This window comes from Nyctereutes procyonoides, unplaced genomic scaffold (assembly GCF_905146905.1).
Source record: "Nyctereutes procyonoides isolate TBG_1078 unplaced genomic scaffold, NYPRO_anot_genome, whole genome shotgun sequence".
NCBI classification, from domain to species: domain Eukaryota; kingdom Metazoa; phylum Chordata; class Mammalia; order Carnivora; family Canidae; genus Nyctereutes; species Nyctereutes procyonoides.
In genome coordinates this window covers 59,612,863-59,635,795 of record NW_026575020.1, presented here as the reverse complement: position 1 = coordinate 59,635,795, position 22,933 = coordinate 59,612,863, and the positions used below count along the sequence as shown (strand labels likewise).

The 22,933-nt window shown below is 57.5% G+C and overlaps 1 protein-coding gene across 2 annotated transcripts in view; it reads left to right on the top strand.

Moving 5' to 3' along the window:
• Positions 1 to 1,176: 1,176 nt before the first annotated feature.
• SLC38A10 (solute carrier family 38 member 10) overlaps positions 1,177 to 22,933 on the top strand; it is a 39,826-nt gene continuing 18,069 nt past the window's right edge. For both annotated transcript variants that reach the window (XM_055323774.1, XM_055323767.1), the window contains exons 1-10: positions 1,177 to 1,561; positions 5,220 to 5,337; positions 9,787 to 9,832; positions 11,006 to 11,099; positions 11,339 to 11,482; positions 12,434 to 12,558; positions 15,357 to 15,459; positions 16,099 to 16,281; positions 19,195 to 19,306; positions 20,336 to 20,442. In XM_055323774.1, the coding sequence (XP_055179749.1) occupies positions 1,463 to 1,561; positions 5,220 to 5,337; positions 9,787 to 9,832; positions 11,006 to 11,099; positions 11,339 to 11,482; positions 12,434 to 12,558; positions 15,357 to 15,459; positions 16,099 to 16,281; positions 19,195 to 19,306; positions 20,336 to 20,442 (1,131 nt within the window). In that variant the 5' untranslated portion in view covers positions 1,177 to 1,462. The remainder of the gene's footprint in view (positions 1,562 to 5,219; positions 5,338 to 9,786; positions 9,833 to 11,005; positions 11,100 to 11,338; positions 11,483 to 12,433; positions 12,559 to 15,356; positions 15,460 to 16,098; positions 16,282 to 19,194; positions 19,307 to 20,335; positions 20,443 to 22,933) is intronic.

The following is a 22,933-nucleotide window of genomic DNA, read 5'->3' as shown; positions in this document are numbered from 1 at the left end:
AGACAGAGCAGTGGGGAGCGGCAGCAGGAGACAGAGAGAGAGTCTCAAAAAGACCCCTGCTGGGGGGATCCCTGGGTGGCTCAGTGGTTTAGCGCCTGGAGACCCAGGGTCGAGTCCCCCGTCGGGCTCCCTGCGTGGAGCCTGCTTCTCCCTCTGCCTGTGTCTCTGCCTCTCTCTCTCTGTGTCTTTCATGAATAAATAAATAAAAATCTTAAAAAAATAAAAGACTCCTGCTGGGGGCAGAGCCCGATGCAGGGCTGGATCTGGGGCCTCGAGGTCACCATCCGAGCCGAGCACCTAGAGCTGCCCCTTAGCCAAGGGCACCCCCCTCCCCGCTCCCGGGTGCAGGACGCCTCCCCTGGGACCCCTCTTCTTCCCCTCCAGCGCGGGTGCAGCAGAGCCTTGCCTAGGGCTGCCCTGGGGAGCTGAGGAGTCAGCTTGTCCTAGGACATAAGGTCCCCCGCGCCCCATAAACGCGGCGGCCCCTGTCCCCTGTCCCGCAGCCTCAGGTTCTTCCTGCACCCTGCTAGGGCCCACCTGCCTGTCCGGAGGAGGCCTTTCCTTCCAGCTCCCCTGTCCCCGCATCCGTTCCGCAGACACCGGGGGGCTGAGCATCTGCCAGGTGCTAGGAATTCACACAGGTGGCAGGGCCTCCCTCCGTTCCCGCTGCTCCCTGGCAGCCACCTCCTTCTTGAAGCCCCCCTGCATTTCTCCGGTCCTCCCCACCTGTCACGTCGCCCGGGTCCGCGTGCACTCCTGAAGGGCGCCGGCCCAGGGAGCAGACCCCCACGCGCTCTCCACGAGCTGTGTGCCCACCGCGGAGCCGCCAGCCCCTCTGTGCCTGCACGTGTCCCCCCGCGAGACGTGGGTGCTGCCTCCGCGGACCCGGCTGGGTGTGCACCTGCAACGGTGACGCGGCCCGGCAGGCCCCGCCCCCGCCGCAGGCCCCGCCCATAGCCAGCCCCGCCGCAGGCCCCGCCCCAGAGAGTCCGCACCCGCTTCCCATTGGCTGGCGCGTCCTCCGAGCCCCGCCCCTTCGGGCCACGCCGCATCCTTCCCCTCGCCAGCCCCGCAAGACTCCCGCCTGCCCTCCCAGGCGCGCCTCTCATTGGTGCGCGCCCGCGGAGCCCCGCCCCGTGACGGCACTTCCGGGAGGAGGAGCCTGCGGAAGGCGGAAGTGTGCGCGGAGAGGCGGCGGTGAAGACCAGGTGAGGTGTCCCTACTTGGTCCCAGGCTGCTCTTCCGCGTCTGGGCGCGGGGACCCGGGGGCGCCCAGCGACGGCGAGTGGGGGACGACGCCATGAGGCAGCCGCAGGGCCTGGCGGGGGCTGGAGGTTGACCGTCCCTGCCGCCTTCCTCGGGGGCCGCCGCCTCCAGGCAGTCGCCCGTCCCTCCCAGCGTGTCGCGTCCAGCCGTGGCCCCAGCTCCTCGGCCCGGGCTCCTGGGCCCTCGGCGCCGCGCAATGACCGCGGCCGCCGCCTCCAACTGGGGGCTCATCACGAACATAGTGAACAGCATCGTGGGGGTCAGCGTGCTCACCATGCCCTTCTGCTTCAAACAGGTGAGTGCGGCGCGCGGGGCTGCGGCGGCACCTGTCGGGCCGGCCCCGGGGTCGCGGGTGGACGGTGGCCGCAGGGCTCCGTGGGGTTTCCCCTTATTACTGTTCCTTTTTTTTTTTCTTTTATTTCTAACGATTTTAAGTAATCTCTAGGCCCAGGCTGGGGCTGGAACTCTGGGGTCGCCCGGGCCCCCGACGGAGCCCGCCAGGCGCCCCCTCTTTGCTCCTTTTATTATTTTTAAGATTTTATGTATTTATTCCTGAGAGACACAGAGAGAGAGGCCGAGACCCAGGCAGAGGGAGAAGCAGGCTCCCTGCGGCGGGGACCCCGCTGTGGGACTCGATCCCTTGACCCTCGGGGTCACGCCCTGGGCCCAAGGCAGGTGCTGCACTGCTGAGCCTCCCAGGGGCCCCGCTACTGCTTTTAAAAGCTCTGAGCAGACCCGCACCTGCTCCGGAGCCCACAGGTCCAGCCCTGCCCTGCGCGCCCCGGGACTCGGTGGGGGGTGTTGGTTCCAGGGTGATGGGATTGTGGGTTTCACCAACGTTTACACGTTCCCGTGGCTGAAAAAAAAAAAAAAAAAGTCTGAAATGTATTTCGAAAACAAGTGTCGTGCCAGCGTTACAGACCGCATGGAAAAAAGCCACGGTTTTTGCACCGTGGACCCATGTAGCTTCTGTTTAATCCGCAAGTAAATGGGTATTTGGGGCTTTACAAAAGGGAGGCTGGTGACGTCATCCAGCGGGGCAGCTTTTTTCCTAAAATTGAAGTCCTCGGCCTCACCTTGACCAGGGGTGGGTGCGGTTGCTGGTCCCCCTGGGCGCTGGAGGGGGCTGGCAGCATGTGGGGGAGGAGGAGTGCGGCACCTGGGAAGGGCAGGTGGCTGCAGGGCACAAGGACCAGCCTTAGGCAATGAAACCAAATAAGGAGAAAAATGGAAATAAAATGCATACTTTGGAACTGAAAGTGGGCACCCGTAGTTTAATTTTAGATTAACAAACGTTTTGCCTTTTCGAACGTAGCATCTTTTGGACAAAAATAGCACAAACTTTTTTTTTTTTTTTTTTAACTAAAATCTGGCCATCACCGATCCCCCACTTCGAGCCGACCAACCTGAATTGCCTCAGAGTTCCCATGTGAGTTATTGATGACTGCGCTGGCAAAGGCGTGGGCAGGAGGACAGGGCTGCTCTAGAGCCCCAGGGGCGGCCGCTGTGACCTAGCACCGTGGATCCCATTGCGCTCGGCCACTTGCAGGCATTTATGGAAGGACCACGTGTCCCAGGGTGCACTGCCACTTGCTAGCATGGAGCTACCTCCCGGGGTAGGTGTGGCTGTGCATCTGCAGGCCCAAGGCCTCCATCCTCCACCGGGGCCTGACTGTGCTTTGCACGCACTTGGAGTCTGCTGCGTGGTGGGCACAAGGCCCCTGTCAGGGCATTTAAACGCGGGCCAGACCAGCGCGCCTGGGAGGAGCGCACACTTAGTGGTAGAGGCCCATGTGCAGGCAGAGAACCGCAGGCGCTTCCCCCCCATCCTGAGGGCCTAGCAGAGTGGGGACCCCTCTCTCGGGTGGACGCAGCATCTTCTCCCGGGGAAGCCCTTGGCCAGAGCACAGCGGAAGGCCAGTGGGCAGCTTGGGGATGCGTGTGTTAGCCTTGGACAGCCATGTCATTTATTTATTTACTTATTTTAAAATTTATTTGAGAGTAAGAGAATGAGCACAAGCAGCAGGGAGGGGCAGAGGGGGAGGGAGAAGCAGACCCCCTGCTCAACAGGGAGCCCCACGCGGGACTCGATTCCAGGACCCCGAGATCATGAGCTGAGCCAAAGACAGACGCTTCGCCCACTGAACCACTCAGGTGCCCTCAGCCATGGTATTTAAAAAATTTTCGTTTTGGGGTTTTTTGTTTGTTTATTTGTTTGGTCTTAGTAACTTGGGTACTTTTCATAAAAATTAGCATTTCACACACACAAAAAAATTAGCATTTCTCTGAAGTATAACACACATATAGAGAGGTGCCCTCTTGGGTGTATTCTTGGTGAGTTTTCAAAAAGTGAACAAAATCTTGAACTAGCTGCCAGATTAAGGAAAGGAGCATGGCTAGCCCCCCTCGTCCCTACTGCCGGGCCCACCAGCCCACCTGTGGCACCCTAGGTCAGTAGTACCTGTGTTGTAACTTTGTTCTGTGCCTCCTCCTGGCTCCCTGTAGCCCCGTGTGGCCGTGCTGCCCTCTAGGCCTTTGCTCAGCCTTCAGGGTATTTCTGACCTGGAGTTCTGCAAACACCTGTGCACAGGCTTTGACGCCATGTGTGCAATTCTCTGGGGTGTTGGTCTTGGAGCAGAGTAGCTGCATCGTAGGGTATGTGTGTGTGTTCACCTCTGGGTGAGACTGTAGGACGTTCGTTTCTTCAGTTTCTATTTTTTCTCTGCGAATATGTTTGATACCGTAGATTACACAGAAGAGGGAGCAGGGCAGCCCCGGTGGCCCAGCAGTTTGGTGCCGCCTTTGGCCCGGGGTGTGATCCTGGAGACCCAGGATCGAGTCCCGCATCGGGCTCCCTGCATGGGGCCTGCTTCTCTCCCTCTGCCTGTGTCTCTGCCTCTCTCTCTCTGTCTGTCATGAATAAATAAATAAAATCTTTTAAAGAATAAACATAAAATAAAAAGAAGAGGGAGCAAGAAGGACAATACATCTAAGGGAGACACCCAAAAATTCTTAAAAAAGTCCCAGGCTGGCTGCAGCCCTCACGAACCGAGTCACCATTGATGTTAGACACTAATATGAAATTTTAAAAAAAAGTTTGCTTATTGCAGCACTCAGGTACTTGTCCAAAAGGAGGGCTCTCTCTGCAGGCTCCTGACTGTGATGGGGACCCAGGTACCTCACCTGGCGCAGGGGACCTGGAAGCCAGAGAGGAAAGACAGATGGAAACACACAGTCAAGGACGTTCTCTGCTGGTCCTGCCTTTGGTTTTTTCCTTGCTCTCACCGCAATCTCAAAACCTGGTCCCAAGACCCCGTGCTTATTTTAAAAAATGCTCTAGCCCTTTAGACTTTCCCTGAGGCTTCCTAGTTCCTGCCCTGAAGCTGTTTCTTCAGCTTTAAATCACGGATGAACCCGCTATATATAAACACGGGCAGACAAGTTTCTGCATGAACACGTGTTCGTTTCTTCTGGATAAATAGCGAGGAGTGCAATCACTAGGTCAGATGGCGTCTATTTAACTCATAAGAAAGGTGTAAATGTCATTTTTAATCTCTCCCCGCCAGAATGTGTTCACCACTCCTCGCTGTTGATCCAAGTGGCTAGAAGGTGCTATATCGGGGTGTGCGCAGGGAGCTGGGGAGGCTGGTTGTTGGCAGTGCCTCACTGTTCGCTGAGACTCGGCGGGGCCGTGGAGGAAGTGGTTCCCTGGCACTTTTTCAGGGTCACAAAGCATGTGGCCACCACATGCAGAGAATTGGTCCCTTTCAGTGCTAGCAATGTCACCCGTAGGCAGGGAAGCGAAGCAGAGCTGGGGCCTGGCATCTGCAAGAGTCTGGGGTGGGGGTGGCGGGGGCGGTGGCGGGGCAGCGGAGAGGGCTCTCAGGAGCCATGTGTGTGAGGCAGCAATACCGGGTCATGTCATTTTGTCTCTTTTCCTTCTCACCCTTCAGTGTGGCATCGTCCTGGGGGCCCTGCTCTTGGTTTTCTGCTCTTGGATGACACACCAGTCCTGCATGTTCCTGGTGAAATCCGCCAGCCTGAGCAAACGGAGGACCTACGCAGGCCTGGGTGAGGACGCCGGCGCTCGGCTGGGTAGCCCTAAGCCCTTTCTTGGGAAGTGCAGCGTTCGAGATCTGGGTGCAGGGCCTTGCTCCTTTATTTACTTTACATCCACTGTATGCTTAAAGAGTTCCTTGAACAGCAGGTTTTCTTCCTTATTTTAAAATTTAATGCCGTTTTTAAAAACCATTATGAGAGACACATGCTTCACCGGGGTGACACTTACTCTCCTGTCTCCCGTTTATGCAAATTCCAGTGGAGCGCCTCCCTTTCCAAATTCAGGCAGGACCAGCGGCCTTCAGCCCCACTGTGCACTTGCTCATCGTCTGCCTGTCCTGAGCACCCAGAGCTTTCCTTCAGAGCTGCCCGCCGGGGGTCTGTGGCATTTCCCTGCTTTGAGGGTGTGGAGGAGACAGCCGTCGGGCCCGGGCTGGTGGCTGGGATCCAGTCCCCCGTCTCTAGCACTGCTGTTTCCTGATGTTGTTGGTTGTAATTTCATATCCTTTAGGTCTTTCTTCCTTTGATTTCGGCCAAGGGTGAGGAGGCTGTGCTTTCTGCTTCCTTTGGGTTTGGACTGCTTCCTGGGCCACTTGGCTCTGAGAGCAGGGCCCTTACATTCCCACCGCCCTCCTGCTGCTGTGCTCTGCATCCTGTGCTGGTGGTATTTGCATGGGGGTTCTCAGGAGCTGAGGAGACTCCCCGGGCTCTGGATGAAAGCCCCGCCCTACCGCCTGCCTCCAGCCAGTGTGTGGCCAGGTCCATGCAAAGCTCTCACAGGGAGAGGAGGCGGCAAGAGGAAGTGGTGTGCAGATTCCAAGGGGCCAAACAAAATAAAAACATCTGCAAGGTCCACGCGTGGGCTTTTGGCAGCACCACCTCTGGTTTCCTTCCAGTTCGTCTGCTTTTCATTGGCACCAAGATACTAGCATCTGTTCTGACCTCAGAGCTGAAGGAGTGCCTCCTTCTCTCCTTTCCCATGAGAATGGTGCCGTGAGGCTCTCTCACTGTTGCTGGAGTCACTTGAGGAAGTGACAGTTACAGGTAAAGGGGCCACGCTGATGTGACCTGACGCAGTTCAGGATGCCACGTGCTCCAGGGCACCCCTTCCTCCCCGCCTGCAGGGCCGTGGCCTTCAGGGTAGCCTATTTCTCCCCTCCAAGGGTCTACATATGCCAGGGTTCCTGTGGCACGTGCCCCTCGAAGTGCTTGGCTGTGTTCTGATGGGACAAGTGGCCCTAGACCGCGGAGGCTGGTGGCTCTTGACAGCGAGCTGTCTGATTATTCTTAGAAAGTCTGGTTTGGCCAGGTGGGAGAGGCTGAAAGGGAAGTGGGCAGTGGCCACCCTCACACTTAGCTGCCTGGGGCTCCTGCCTTCAGCTGCTGGCCGTGACTGCAGCCCCAACTGCTAGAAGCACAAATATCCCAGACCACCTGGGGTCTTCAGTTGTGTCTTTGGTCTCAGAGGAGGGGGCTCCATTGTGTGAGCTCCCACGGACCCTGTGGCCCTGTCTGCAGCATCAGCTGCCTTGGATCCAGGCTCGGGCCCAGGACTGTCTCTCAGAAACAGAGACCCCACCGCTTTGGAAAGGAGCCCTAGATGGGAAGAGCTGAATGTCCCTCAGACTGTGTGGGTCAGCAGCCCTCCAGCACCTGGGCAGACTTACTGAAAGGGTCTTTCTCCTCGCCCTCTGCCTTCTCCTGGGTGGGAGACCCCATGAGAACTTGCACCACAGCTGGAGAGGGTTTCCTGAGAGGAGGCCCCCCTGCATCATCGGCTGGATCCGTGGGCATTGGGCAGCCCCCGGGGGCAGGGATGTGACCAGATGGCCTTCAGCCAGACCTGCAGAGGGAGCAGGGCCTGGAGCGGCAGACGTCACTCAGTCTCCACGACAGGGCTGGGGTGTGTGTGTGGGGAAGTTCCATGGATGTGTCTGCCATGCCCAGACATGAGTGAGACTTTGCCCCATTTCTCGGTTTGGTGAGGCCCCTCCGCTGGGACCAGTCCACAGTTACGGCTCCGGGGCAGCGTCTGTTGACGTCACTTCGGTGTTCTGGTGGTTGCCCTTGGGGCCCGTTGGTGACTTTCATCCCCTTCTTACCTGCTGCTCCCTCGCCCTCTGTGTCTTGTTCATGGAGACTTCTCTAAACCTCCTTTTCAGAAGGTAGACGTGCCAGCCAGTCCGCCTCCCCTGGTGTTGTCAGCCCCGCGGGGCCACCCCAGGCCCCAGCCCCTGCCCTGCTGACTGGGGCTCTGAGTTCTCAGTTGTGAGCGCCCATGGTTTTGGGGCAGTGTCTGCGGGCCCATCGTTTGGCCACCTGGGGTCCCGGGGTCCTGGTCCGCCTGCTGCCTGCCCCTGGGCCCGGGTGGGGCCTGCAGAGGGCCTTTCTAGCCAGTTTTCTCCCTGCCGGCCTTCAGTTGCGTGACCTGCATGTGTGGCTACCTGGTGGGCTGAGGGCTGTAAGGCCAAGCTTTCTGACACCCGGGGGTCTCTACATCCTCATGTATCCAACAAGGGCTTTCTTGTCCCCTGAACGTGTGGTGCTGGGGAATCCGATGCAGCCCAAGGCCTGGCTCTGGGGACGACTGGGTCGAGGTTACCCTCATATCTTGAACAGCGCAGTTTGGCGTGTGTCCCACCTTCTCCGGCCTGCTGGTGCTGGGCACTGGTCAGGAGGAGGCCTTGGACTGCTGGGGGAGAGCGGGTCCTGCACTGAGCCGGGTAGCCGGAGCGTTAGCCCTGTGTCCACAGCAGCCTTAGAGCCACGGGCCAGGCAGTGGCCCCGGGGGGAGAAGCTGCTGCCCGGCCTCCCAGGGGAAGACGGGGAGAGCCCTCCGGACGCCCATCCTCGCTCTGCACAAGAGCACTGGTTAGACTGGGATGAGGCCCGGCCTCGTAGCCGCAGAGTGCCTGTCACAGGGAGGGCTGACCCAGGAGCTCCGGACTGCACCGAGGCATGCTTGCTTAGAAATCCTTTTGCAGGGGATCCCTGGGTGGCTCAGTGGTTCGGCGCCTGCCTTTGGCCCAGGGCGCGATCCTGGAGTCCCGGGATCGAGTCCCGCATCGGGCTCCCGGCATGGAGCCTGCTTCTCCCTCTGCCTGTGTCTCTGCCTCTCTCTCTCTTATCTGTGTCTATCATAAATAAATAAATCTTAAAAAAAAAAAAAAAAAGAAATCCTTTTGCAGACACCTGCCAGCCCCCCGAGGAACAGTCCTGGGCCCCCTTCGCCCTTCCAGTGTGTGCTGGGTGGGAGGCTGAGGGCTGGGGGCTGCTGGATCTGCAGCACATGGATCTGCACATGAGGTGGGCATGGGGGGACTGGGGGCAAGAAAGGGGTGAAGGGAGGGCGGAGAGGCCAGAAACTGGGACGGCCCCATCCAGGAGGTCGTCCTGGGCGGCCCCCTGCCTTGCTGGAGTACCTCGCTGTCCAGGGTGCAGGTGTGTCCTGGAATTTTTCTGGCAGCTGCTCTGAGCATTTGGAATGTGCTGTAGATACTCAGCTTCCTCGAGGGGAAGGGATGGCCGGAGCGGGGCCACCTCTGTGGGGCACGGAGTTCCGAGTCTGGTCTAGAGGCGTGGCCGTCCTTGGGAGCCTCCGAGTGCCTCCCTTTGGTGACAGCGGCCCTTGGGCTGCTGGCTGCTGTCTGGAGTCCTTGGTTTGTGAAGGTCTCAGCGTGGCCTTGAGTCTCCGGCATCAGAGGAGCCGGGGAGGCCGGCGTGACCGTCAGGGCGGGGCCCTGTGCTGCTCACCGGCCCTCTGCCGCCTGTGTCTCGTGCCAAGCTCCCTTGCTTTTGGCAACGCTGTACCTCTTCCTAAGTAATTTAGAAGTGACGAGTGTTGTTTGGACTCATTCACAGCAACTGGCTGCATGTTTCCTGCTCCCCGAGCCTCCTGGGACCAGCAAGCTGGGCTGTGCTGTCACACGCACCCCTTTCTGGTTGCTCCCGGGAGATGGGAACTTCCTAGAGGGTGGGAGGACGCAGGGTGCCCGGGCCGCGCTTGGGTCCTGGGACACGTCTTGCCGAGCCAGCTCTTGGTGTCTCGTCTGCTCGCAGACTTCTGTCAGGAAGGGAGGACGGGCAGCTCCTCTCCGCTGGAGGACGTGCAGAGCTGCACTGGTCGCGCCATACCCCCTCCGGCCCCAGTGTGCGCAGCTTCGTTTGTGGGCGCCCCCCACCCCAGACTGTGTGCAGAGGCCGCCACTCCACCCCAAAAGCCTTTTTTATGTTTTAATGAAAAAATTCAACTGCCTGTGTCTTTCCCTCTTTTTTGTTCTTTTTTTCTATGGTTTCCATTTGGATGGTAGAGCTGAAAAAAACACGAGACTAAAATCTTAAAATGCTCTCCTTATACCCTTGAAATGCCAGATTGGCCTTCCTGGCTTCCCTGGGTGGTGTCCTGACCGGTGTGCTTCTCATGCTGTCGGACTGAACGCTGATTCTCTTTCTCTGCACTAGCCCTGCACGCGTACGGAAAGATGGGGAAGATGCTGGTGGAGACCAGGTACGTGGTGCTGCTCGCCGGCCTCACCCCCTTCCTCACCTGCCCCGAGGAGGAACCTGAGCGCCGTTCTACGCTCACCCACACGTCTTGGACATGGACTGCTGTATGAAGTCATACTTTCCTCAAGTGTCCCTAAATAGTTTAAAGTTCAACTTATCGTATCCTTAAAATGAGTGTCGGGCAAAAGTGTTATTTAAGTCTTACTGAAGAGGATGTAAAAGTGGGGAGCTGGGGACTCAGCAGAACCAGAGGCTTGGCTGTAGCTCCTGTTAGCATCGCCCCCAACACCTGCGCCCAGCCCCGCACGCTGTCGCCCCGAGGTGGCATTACACGGGAAACGTCCTGTCTTTCTCCCTTTGTTTGTTTGTTTTTTAAAGATTCTATTTATTCACGAGAGACAGAGAGAGAGAGAGGCAGAGACACAGGCAGAGGGAGAAGCAGGTTCCCTGCAGGGAGCCTGATGTAGGACTCGATCCCTGGACTCCAGGATCACGCCCTGAGCCAAGGGCAGGTGCCAAACCACCGAGCCACCAGGTGTCCCATGTTTTTCTCCCTTTGAATTTTTAAAAAAAATTTTTTTTTTTTTATTTATGATAGTCACAGAGAGAGAGAGAGAGAGAGAGAGGCAGAGACACAGGCAGAGGGAGAAGCAGACTCCATGCACCCGGAGCCCGACATGGGATTTGATCCCGGGTCTCCAGGATCGCGCCCTGGGCCAAAGGCAGGCGCCAAACCGCTGCGCCACCCAGGGGTCCCCTTTTTCTCCCTTTGGAGTGAAGTTTTACAAGATGAAAAGAATTGCTGGGAAATTACACTTCTAGGCTTATAAATTAGGGAATTGTGAATGCAAAAGAACAATCCTCTGAGAGCAGTCGATTGTTATTTTAACTTGTGTAGCATCACGGTGGGTCTTGGTAGCCCTGGAGAGAACGTGCACAGCCTCCTTGGGAGAGAAGTGTAGTTATTCAGTGTTTGTTCCAAGTAAAAGAGCCACTTGCACCCGGCACACCCCACGTCTGCAGGCCGTCGAACGCTGGAAACTCCATCTTGTGTTGTGCCAGCCCCAGGCGGTCATGGGCCGGTTGCATTGGCACGGACAGGGCTCGGCTAGTGGAGGAGACGGTGGACTCCTGCTAGGATAGGGCCCTTTCAACGCCACCTCCTTTTCCGCAGCATGATCGGGCTGATGCTGGGGACCTGCATGGCCTTCTACGTTGTGATTGGCGACCTGGGGTCCAACTTCTTTGCTCGGCTCTTTGGGTTTCAGGTGAGAACCCGCTCAGGGGCCTGGCGCGTTGGCAGGCTGTGGCTGCTCCTGTGGCAGCTCCGTGTGATCCCCTGCAGGGCCATGTCTCAGCCCCATGGGGACAGGTGAGGGTGAGACCAGCAGCCTGAGGTCGGTTAGGAGAAGCTTCTGGATGCCCCGGGGTTAGTTCTGGGCCTGCGGGTGGGAAACTCTGGGGGCTCAGTGAGGTGATGGCTGCCCAGATGCTCGGTTCCCCCCAGGTGACCGGCACCTTCCGTGTGTTCCTGGTCATCGTGGTGTCCCTGTGCATCGTGCTCCCGCTCAGCCTGCAGAGGAACATGATGGCCTCCATCCAGTCCTTCAGCGCCATGGCCCTCATGTTCTACACCGTGTTCATGTTTGTGGTGAGTGCCGGGGGCCTGGGGCTGATCTGGCCACCAGCTGCTTCCTGGGGGTGACGGGGAGGTGGTCGAAAGCTGGGGAAGTGTTAGAGTTATTCTGGTGAACCCTGGGAGGGCACACGGGCCGCCTGGACTTGGGCCAGCACCGCGAGGGTGCTGGGGCAGGGGCACGGCCGATGCCCCAGGAAACTGAGTGTAGATGCTCCTCATTTTACCGAAGGGTGTTCTTTGTGCTCAGGGGTCAGGGTGCCAGCGCTTTGTCACAAGGGGGCGGGTTGTTTCCTAGATGAATGTTTATAGCCGGCCAGTTCTGGGAGGTCCGGTGTGGAGCGCCCAGACGCCTCTCAGTAGGAGCCTCTGGAGCCTGAGGGTCAGAAGTCTCACTCCTGAGTGAACGGGGTAAAAATCTTTGCCGCTTTCCTTAGAAAGCTGAGTGCTGGGTGGACGTTCCCGGTCCCCCAGGTGTGAGGGCTGCTGCCCAGTGGTGGTAGCACTACTCTCCAGACAGCCCGGGCCTCTGGGGCTTTGTCTTAAAATGTGGGGGCGGGGGGGGGGGCACCTGGCTGGCACAGTTGATAGAGTGTGTGACTCTTGATCTCAGGGTCGTGAGTTCGAGCCCCACGTAGGGCACACAGGTTACTTTAAAAAAAAAAAATTGTCCAGATGGGTCTGGGAAGGGCCTGCCCGGTCTGTAGGGACCGTCCTTTCACCTGAGGTAACGGAGGTGGGCAGGCAGGTGGGCCTCACTGTGCCCCCTCTGTGCTATGCGTTTGGAGTGCGGGCAGCTGCCCCGAGTGCCAGGAGGCCCTGCGGCAGGAAGTCCAGCTCGCGGCACAGCACGGGACAGCGAACTGGGGGGCTGTGCGTCTTTAGGTGCCCAGCCCGGCATGGGGGTCCCGAGTCCTGCCCTGTGTGCGGGTCGGTCCTGAGCGCTCCATTCTTGTCCTCGTGCAGATCGTGCTCTCTTCCCTCAAGCACGGCCTGTTCGGGGGGCAGTGGCTGCAGCGGATCCGCTATGTGCGCTGGGATGGTGTCTTTCGCTGCATCCCCATCTTTGGCATGTCCTTCGCCTGCCAGTCGTGAGTACCGTCTGCCCCTGGGGGCCCGAGGCGCGGGGGTGCTCCTCAGGCGGGGGTCCGAGGCCCGGGGAGGGGCGTCGTCTGCTCTCTGTATTGGGCGATGCAGGCCACTGACTCGTAATGTCTCTTTCCTCTGTGACTTGTTCCCCCTCCAAGCTGAGGGAGAGAGCTGTGTGTATTTTTATCGAGAGAGAACTCGACTTTATTCCTGAGATGTGCTGTCGGCAGCACTGGGGACAGTGCCCAGTTCGCCCCCCTCCCCCCAGAAGAGTTGGCTGTGGGGAACACAGAACAGCCCAAAACCATCTGATTCACACAGTCCCAAGCATTTTGCCAGAATTGAGCTATTCGTGTGAGAATATTTAAAAGGAAATTGCACAAACATTGACTTCCGACTGCCACCGGGGCGCCTTCGGAGGGGTGTGCGCGTGCGCGAGTGCGCTTTCTCTCTGGCACACGGAGCTCTGTGAATGCAGATCAGGCTATTTCCATAATTCCAGCAGCATTACCTTCGCCACCGAATGACAAGAGCCAGTGATTCATGCCCGGTCGGAACGGTAACCCGCTCAAAAGAGAGGCGTAAATCCGGCACGGACGGGAAAAGACCATCAGTGCACGGGGGGGTTGGCAGAGCCAGCCCCCCCGGAGCTCCAGTGGGCATGTATTGTGCCAATCGTAAACTAATGTGGCAGATAGAATTTGCTCGTGCTGCTGTGTTTACACCCACATGCGAGATCCAAATCGTCATTTCCCACTTACTGTCTCTCTTGGCAGCTCGGTTTCCACCAGAACATGCTCCTCTCTTGCTGTTCAATGTCCCCATTATAATTGGTGACAGAAGTTACAATCTCTTACGGTGTACCTTGTTACCAGTTGTCCTTTTTGTCTGAGTTTGCTTTTTAAAAAATAAACCCGCGGTTGGGCTTTTTGCTGGTGGCCACGTCGTAGCCGGCGCACATCTGTCAGGTTTGGTTCTTAGGTCAAATTACAGCTTCTGGAAGGGCTGTGAGCCCACATCCTGTTCTTCTGCACGAAGGGGGCGTCGGCCCTATGGCTATGCCCACGTTCTCCGCAGTGAGTGGCTGGCAAGGGGGGTCCACAGAGCTTGGAGTGACCAGTTTGCTGACCTCCCCGTCCTTAAAAACATTGGTCTTTGCCAAGGGCCAAGACAGAGCTCTCCACTCCTGCTGTGTCTCTGCACCAGAGTGCATGAGAGACAGGGACTTGCCCGGTGACCCCCAGGTGACCACCAGGCCCTGCCTGCCTGACTGGTGGCCTTTTTGCAGGGATGGGCCAGGCCTCTGCTTTGCTCTTCCTGTCTGGCCCTTTCTGGTCTTATTTCATCGTAAACAAGTACTTTGTGGTGCAGAGCCAATTAGGCCCTGTGGGCCAGAGAAGCGGCCAGCACAGTGCTGAGCCCAGAGGGGCCTTGTCCACGTGGAGGCCCGGGGCTGTGTGTTGGGGCTACATGTGCAAAATCCATCTGACTGGGGTAAAGTGAGTCTTGGGACTGCTACGCAAGGTGGAGGGCCGAGCTGGGTGGTCACGGACATCTGCAGCTCCCACCAGTGGGTTCCTGGGGCCTGGGCAGGATTAGACAGGCCCGCCACCGTGGCCTTTCCACACTCGTTCATGTCCCCGCACAGGGCACAGCCCTGTCCCCACAGTACCTGCAGCTCCTGGTGTGTGCTAGGGGCTGGGGGAGGGAAGGCCCGTCCCAGCCCGAGGAACGTTCGTGCTATTTCCCCTCTGGGCCTTCTGCCGTCTGCTTGGGGTGCACGGCAGCCTCTGCCTGGTGCCCTCCAGCCAGGCTGAGGGGAGGGCAGCTGTCCCGGGCGCTCCCTGCCCACTGGGTGCCCCGGCGGGACGGTGTGCCTCAGCCGGGAAGCTCGGGGGTCAGCTTCTGCCCGCCGGTTCTCCCACCGGCTCCTGTGTGCTTTTCAGTGACGTTTCCTCTTACTTTCTCAAAGGTGGTTTTGGGGTTTGGCTCAACTGACTGTTATGCTTGTCCATGTATTGGCAACGATTGTCTGCGTCCTGACACACCCCTGCCAGCTGGCATCCTGCATGCGTGACCGCTGGCCGTGGCTCCCTCTCCTCCCGCCGGGACGCCAGGGTACCCAGGGTGGAGAGTGCTGCCTCTCCATCCGTCACTCTCCGCACAGCTTCAGCCCCGCCTCTTTGTCTGGACTCCCCGAGTGTGGCCTCCCTTCCCAGGTCTGCACACGGCCCTCCCCTGTGCCTCTGCCCCCCGCCCCTCCCACCTGCTCCCCTCAGGGACTCTGTTTGCCGAGAGCCCGCTGGACGCGTCTCTTCCACCGCCGGCAGCACCGTGTGGCTGGCCCAGTGGCTGGCCCTGGGCCGTGCGTGGGACAGAAGCTGCTCTTCTGTCCCTGCGGGCTCCAATTTCCAGCACGGAGGCGAGGGCAGGTGGCCCGGCCCTGCTTCTGTTTGTTTAACTTTCTGTCCTCTTGACGGCAGCGCTCTGAACCGCTTCCTGCTTCCCCTGTAAACACGTGCTGCCTCGGTGCAGCCCAGCACTCTGCGCGGTGGTCACGCTCCTGCTTCGGCGGGACAGACGGCCTTTCATTCTGTGGCACTTCTGAAATGTTTACAGAGAGCCCGTGGGGGGGGGGCGCTCCGCCATCCAGACCCCGGCCGTGGCCCCGCGTTAACTGTGGCGGTGGGTGTGGTTGGAAGGAAGGTGCTGGAGACTCAGCGGGGGACCTGGGAACCAGGCAGCCAGGGGCGTGTCTGTCTCTGGGATCCCCTTGGTGAAGTTGCTCGTTTCTCTACAGCCAGGTTCTGCCCACCTACGACAGCCTGGATGAGCCGTCGGTGAAAACCATGAGCTCCATATTTGCCTCCTCCCTCAATGTGGTCACCACCTTCTATGTCATGGTAGGAGCCCTGGCGCGCTGCCCCCGCCTGTCCCGGGTCAGAAGCCGGCTCGCTCTCCACCTCTTGACCCCTCGCGGGCTTGCCCTTTGCTCCTTCGCAGCAACCCTCCCCTGGCGGCCCCGCTGTCCCCCTCTCCCCCCAGGTTAGGGTGGGTGCTCGGCGGCACCCTGGCTGGGAGTCTCCTTCCTTCTCTCCGAGACCTTTGCCGATCCGCTGTGGAAGGGGCTCTGTTTACTGACACTGAGAAGTGCCAAGTAGTGGAGGAAAGTTGTCTTTGATTCCAGCCCGTGGGTGCGGTTACAGTTAACACGTTGGTAGACTTCTCATCCGGCCTCCGTGTTCCCGTTTGTTCTGCTCCCTGAGCTGCGTGGCGTCTGCGTTCCCGTTAGTTCCTATACCTGCCCCACGCACTGTTGTCCACACCGTGTGTCTGTCCATGGCGAGCACGGCTGGCCCCTGGCTCCCAGGTTTGGATTTCGCCCCAGATGGAGGGCAGCTTCCCTGTGCCTGCCGCCCGCTGCTGTAGGTGCAGTTCCCCAAGCAGGAATCCCACGAGCGGGGTGGTCTTGCTGCAGCCCCCGGGCTGTGTCCAGGGGGAGTGTGGCCCACCATGCGCCCCCCACTGTCGCCCTTCCACAGGTAGGCTTCTTCGGCTACGTGAGCTTCACTGAGGCCACTGCGGGCAACGTGCTGATGCACTTTCCCTCCAACCTGGTGACTGAGATGATGCGAGTGGGCTTCATGATGTCGGTGGCCGTGGGCTTCCCCATGATGATCCTGCCGTGTCGACAGGCCTTGAACACGCTGCTTTTTGAGCAGCAGGTAAGGTTCTTGAGGCTCTTCAGGCGGCACTTTGCCAGGAAAATGTTACTCTGCTCATCTTAATTATGTTCTCTTCTGTTGGCTTGCACAGGTTCTCTAGTTTTCGGGGCTGTAGCAGGGGGAGCTTTTCCTGGTTAAAAATGGAAAAGCTGGAACAAAATAAATAAATAAAAAAATGGAAAAGCTGGGATCCCTGGGTGGCTCAGCGATTTGGCGCCGGCCTTTGGCTCAGGGCGTGATCCTGGAGACCCGGGATCGAGTCCCACGTCGGGCTCCCTGCGTGGAGCCTGCTTCTCCCTCTGCCTGTGTCTCTGCCTCTCTCTCTCTTTCTATGTCTATCATGAATAAATAAATAAAATCTAAAAAAAAAAAAAAAAGGAAAAGCTTTGCTTAAAGTGAAATCTCTTAGTAGGGATTTTTTTTTTTTTTTGAATCAACTCTGGAGGAGAGAGACTGTGTCAGAGCACACAGGGGTCTGCCCACACGGGAGGCATGGAGCCGTGCCCGGTGTCCGAGCAGATAAGGCCCCCCTTGGGGGCTGTCACCCCCAAATCAGAGGTGGAACAGGAAACCCCGAGGTGGGAGGAGCAGGAACGTGGAAGAGCTGGCTTTGCAGGCAGGAGTTGACCACAGCCAGGTCAGCAGCTGGGCACTGGGGTCAGTACACTTTGCTTTTTATGTTTATATAACTGAAAATTTTAACAGTTTGACAAGAAACAGCCTAAGAGGCTGGGTTTCATTCACTTTCACATGTGCAGCGGTGGCACTGCTTTAATCCTTCATTCATTCATTTATTTACTTTAAAGATTTTATTTATTTGTGAGAGACAGAGAGGCAGAGGGAGAAGCAGGCTCCCTGTGGGGAGCCTGATGTGGGACTCAATCTGGGACCCCAGGATCAGGCCCTGGGCTGAAGGCGGCTCTAAACCGCTGAGCCATCCGGGCTGCCCATGCTTTAGTCCTTTATGAGAACTTTTTTTTTTTTAAGATTTTATTTATTAATTAATGAGAGACACAGAGAGAGGCAGAGACCCAGGCAGAGAGAAAAGCAGGTTCCATGCAGGGAGCTCGATTCAGGACTCGATCCCGGGACCCCAGGGTCACACCCTAAGCTGAAGGCAGATGCTCAACCACTGAGCCACCCTGGTGTCCCTTATGAGAACTTTTCAAAGGTATAAGATTGGAACTAAAAGTGTCTCGGCTCTCTAAGTGTTGCTAAGTTAACAACAATAGGTCCATGTGTGATAGCTGGTGCCCCATGATGTGGGGGTGACCCCGCACCTACCTTGGGAGCCCACAGACCCACCCACAGCTTTTCTCTGTGGTTGTGTCTCGTGTCTCTGGTCTGAGGTCCTAAGTGTGGTCTGCAGTGTCAGCAGGACTCCTGGCAGCCACACAAGTTGAACTGGGGGCTTGGGGTCTCAGACCTCCAAGAGAGGGGGTCCAATAGCCAGACTGGGGAAGGTGGACCACTTGGGTCTTCAGAACAGTAGAACTGGGCCTGCTGTCCACGTGGTTGGCATGTGCTCAGGGCAGCTTCCTGCCAATTTTGCCACCAGAGCCAGCACCTCACGGCAGAGGCTGAGCCCCGAAGGATTGGCCATCCTCCCCACTCTTCATCCCCCACCCTGTTAGCTGTTCAGGCACCTAGGCACCAAGCGTGGCATGATTTGGTGCAGTCCCTGGGGTCTGCTCCCAGGCCCCGCCTCTGCGCTGTGAGTCGCTGGCTTCCCTCTTTACCGGTTTGATGCAGACCTGTGCTTTGTGTATGAAGGCATTTGTGTTTCCATATATAATACATTTTTATCATTAAAAAATATAAAATCCAGAGTGGCCTGAGAGGCAGTGTGAAATCAGGAAAGAAAATGCAGTTCCGTCCATCCTCCCACAGATGACGTGGCATTTGTGCGGGCCTCTTTAGAGTCCTTTCACTGAGCTCTCCTGTCTTCCCTGGGTGTCTCCATGGAAACCCGTAGCACCTCTGCGCTCTTGCTCTTCCAGCTTTTGTGGGATGCTCTGGTTGTTGCAGTCCTTCACGCTTGACCTCTCAGGGATGACTCTCGCTGACCTTCACACACACAGTTTCCCCTTCTCCCTCTCCTCTTGGGCCTCTAGGTAGATTTCTAGGCAGGAGTTCTTGGGTCCAAAGGTCCAAAGCCCTAACACCCCTCCTCGCCACAATTGGTTCAAGTTGTCGTCCTCAGGTCGATCAGAAATCTGGGTTGCAGTCGCCCCTGCCCATCCTGAGACAGCTGCCTGTGTAAAGATCTATTGTGGAAATGGGGTGCTTTGAAATTCTACTTACAGAAAAGTTCTGAGGCTCGCCTGGAGTGGGGTTTTCCTAGCCCAGGAATGGGAACCATGCATGGTTGGCCCTTCCTCGTGCCCAGCACTGCTCTAGAAGCTTCACGCCTGCTACCTGATGGGGAGATGTGTCTGCTGAATGGGCCCTGGGGGAGGAGTAACTTTGGGGTTGGCGCAGTGTCCACTTTCCTTCTCCTGGGACTGCGTGTCAAGCACCTGGAAATGAGGACAGACTGCAGGGCAGTGGGTGTGCGTGGGAGTGTGTGCCACCCTGGGAACCCTGTGCCGCCCTTGGAACCCAGCAGCCTGGCTCCGTGGGACTGGGGCTGGGCCTGGGTCTGGTGGCCACGCTCCTCACCTGATCCTGTTTTGAATCTCTCAGGCTCTGCTCTGATGGAACACGGAAGGCCCGATGCCGTCCTTGCGTTGTGCTGCCTTGGGTTCTGGGCTGGGTCACCAGTTCATAGGAACGCTGTTCAGCCAAGTGATAAGGCTCTGGAGTCACCTGCCGGCCACGCACACCCACCCACCTGGAGCACCAGCCCTTTACGGGAGCAGGGAGGAGATCGGTCATTTCAAAACCTTTTTGTTTTTGTTTTCTTTCACCTAGCAAAAAGATGGGACCTTTGCTGCTGGAGGCTACATGCCCCCCCTCCGGTTTAAAGCGCTCACCCTCTCAGTTGTGTTTGGAACCATGGTGGGTGGAATCATGATCCCTAACGGTAAGTGGGAGGGCTGCCCCGGCTACGGGTTTCCTGCGGGCTCTGTCCTCTCCCCTGTCCTCTGTCCCCGTCCTTGCTGTGATGTGGAGGGACCCTGCGGCGGTTGCTGCTGGAGTCTCGGTGTTTAAGTAAGACACCCAGAGTCTCACACCACACTCTCTGGTCTCAAAAAAAAAAAAAAAAAAAAATCTAGAGACTCCTCGTGAATCCTTCCTTTGGCTCCCTGAGAAGCACAGGACAGGGCGGCAGCCTCCAGGACCACAGGCAGGGGTACAAACCTGAGCCATTGACCCTGGGTGGGGACTGAGACGCAGGGGCACTGGCCTGATTGGTGAGATTGTGGTGATGTGGCGGCTCCTTCCTTGTTGTTTGTTGACTCCTGATTTCGATGGCACGTCACCAAGGGAGGGGGAGGTCCTGAGCGAGGCCAAAGCTGTCACACACTTATCCCAGACACAGCTTCTCCTATCAGACACCGGTGGAGCCTGCATGGGCTCCCCCAGGCAACCAGCCGGGGTGCCGATGCCCTGCCCACGTCCTGTCGGTCACTTGCCGAGAGGGTGGTGATCTAAACTGAGCCATCAAGAAGCCCCCACTGGACCCCAGGTGCTCTGTGCTGCAGGCCTCGCTCTGTGCTGGGCCCCGCGGGAGGACACCTGCTCCTCCTGCCTCCCTGCTGCTCTCACGATCAAGGGACAGAGCTACGTTGCCTCCATTTCACTGGCCAGGATCCTGAGGTGCAGGGAGCGTGGAGCTTGCCCGAGACTCCTAGCTGGAAAGGCATGGCCTCTGCTTCTCATGGGGCTGCTGACCCCACACTGTCCTTTGTCTGCGGAATCAGACAGGATACCCTTCAGGGTGCTCGGGGCACAGAGCCGTGGGTCTCTGCTCCCACCAGCGCTCTGGAGGCGTGTGAACGTGGGCCTGGCGGCAGGGCTGGCTTGCCCGCCTGTGCTCGCTGGAAGCCTTCGTTTGCTTCCTCACCGGAGCCCCTGGCGCTTACCCCTTCCTGTTGTTTCTTGTTCCCAGTGGAGACCATCCTGGGCCTCACGGGCGCGACGATGGGGAGCCTCATTTGCTTCATCTGTCCAGCTCTGATCTATAAGAAAATCCACAAGAATGCCCTTTCCTCCCGGGTGAGTGCTGCTCAGTGCCCCCCAGGACTGGCCTGGGGTCGTGTTCCCAGATGAGCTTCTAGTATAAAAGGTTCTGAGGGTCTGGGAGGCTCCGGGTTAGGCCAGGCCGCTACCACTTGTATGTGGGGAGGTCCCCGGGGGCCTGGTGTGTGTGTACAGAGACTGGATGGTCCGTGTGCCCCCACCCTGTTCCCATTCCCCTGCTGGGGCTGCCCTCACTGTCTCGCTAGGGGACTGATGGGGTCACCTCTGCGGTGCTCTGCCATCAGGGAGGAAGCTGTGCCGATCCTCCGTGGACATGAGTGTTGGGATGTATTTGAGAGCGTGTCTGTAGGAAGCTTTCTGGAAATGGAATCCTGGTGTCTGAGAGTGAGTGTGTATACCCGCGGTGGCTTTCAGCCGAGGCCCACGCAGAGGTCCGCGCCGTCACTCCACAGCCGAGCCCAGGCCTCTTTCCCCTCTTCAGCCTTCAGGGACGTCGAGCGTCTTTTCCTGTGTTTATAAGCTACTGCATTTCCTTATCTGTGAACCGTCCAGGTTTCTTGCTCATCTTTTATGGACTTACTGAACTTTTCCTTTTGAAGATGTTTGGTAATGGTTTCAGGAGCGCCGCAGAGCCAGCAATACAGCAAAGCACCTAATTCTCCATGCAGCTTGATGACCGTTTGCCAAGTGAACCAACCACAGGGCCACCGTCTAGGGCAGGTTTAGAACATTCCAGCACATTCCAAAGCTTCCCTGTGGTGTCTCATAGTCTTTCCCCTCCGAGGGTTACTGCTCATCTGTCTCCTAACATTTGGGAGTAATTTTTTTAAAAAAGATTTTATTTATTCATGAACGACACAGCGAGAGAGAGGCAGAGACACAGGTCGAGGGAGAGGCGGGCTCCCTTCGGGGAGCCCGATGCGGGACTCCATCCCGGATTCCGGGATCACACGTTTGGGAATAATTTTGCCTGTCCTTGGAGTTGGTGTAAATGGAGTCTCACAGTGCGTGGCTGTGTGTGCGTATCTGGCCTCCTCACTCCAGCGTCACGTCTGAGCCGAGTCGCGTCACTGGAGGTGGAGCAGCCCGTTCTCCCTGCTGCGCGATCCTGCCCGGGTCCCCGGAGCACAAGGTGGGGCTCTCACATGACTCGTCCGTGATGTGTGTCCAGTGTGTCGGTGACCCACGGGGGCAGGGTTATTATCGGGTCCTGGGGTTGTGACTGTGCAGCTTGAGGAGATTTCGCCGGCCTTCTCCTGGTCTTCCGAAGTGGTCCTCGGGCACCGAGTCGGAATTCTAGCTGCGTTAGCATCTGCGTGCCCTTCACAAACGCCAGCCGCTAGCCCTTCCCTTCCGGGGCCTGTGGTGGTACTTCCTTTGGGTTTTAATTTGCGATGACTAATGATGTTGAGCACTTTTTCATGTGCTCATTAGCCACGTGAGCACCTTCCTTTGTGAACATCTTTCACGTTTTGCCCCATATTACCTCCTAGGTTGTCTTCTTCTTAATGATTTCTGGAAGTTTTCAAATGATTCTAGATCTAAATCTTTTTTCAGAAATACAGATTGCAAATGTTTTCTTTCACTCTTGGCTACCTTTTCATGTTCTTTATGATACTTTTTCACCAATAGGTGTTCTTAATTTTATCTTATTTATTTTTGTTTTACTTTTTTGAAGGCTTATTTATTTCTGAGAGGGAGAGCGTGTGCGAGCACCTACAGTGGGGAGGGGCAGAGAGAGAGGGAGTGAGAATCACTAGCAGATTCCGTGCTCAGCGTGGAGCCCCACCTGGGACTCAATGTCGTGACCCTGCGATCACGACCTGTGCAGAAACCAAGAGTCCGATGCCCACCAGGCTGTGCCACTGCCACCCAGGCGCCTCAGGTGTTCTTCGTTCAAGTGTAGTGCAGTTTGTCACCTCTTGTCTTGGCTGAGTGCTTTTTACACGCTGCCCACTGCAGGGTCCTGCAGGTCGCCTCGGAGGTTATGTTCTTTTTTTTTTTTTTTAAATGTTTATTTATTTATGATAGTCACACACACAGAGAGAGAGAGAGAGAGGCAGAGATACAGGCAGAGGGAGAAGCAGGCTCCATGCACCGGGAGCCCGACATGGGATTCGATCCCTGGTCTCCAGGGTCGCGCCCTGGGCCAAAGGCAGGCGCCAAACCGCTGCGCCACCCAGGGATCCCTGGAGGTTATGTTCTGGTAGCTTTTTATTTTCTCGTTCACACTCAGATGCGTGCTCTGTCTGGAATGGTTGGGGAGGTAGGGTGAAGGCTCTTAGCTGATGGTGCCCCTTTCCCTGGCACTGCGGTGCCATTGTTGTCACCTGTCACCTGTGCACACAAGGGACTGCTGGGGACACTTCTGCTGCTGGTCTCTTGGTCTTGTCCTCATGCAGCCCTCATGTCCATGCATGTCCCCACGCTCCGAGTGCTGCGGCTTGACAGTGAGTCTTCTCGGTGGGCGGTAGGAGCCCTCTCCCTTTATTCTCCAAGAGGGTCT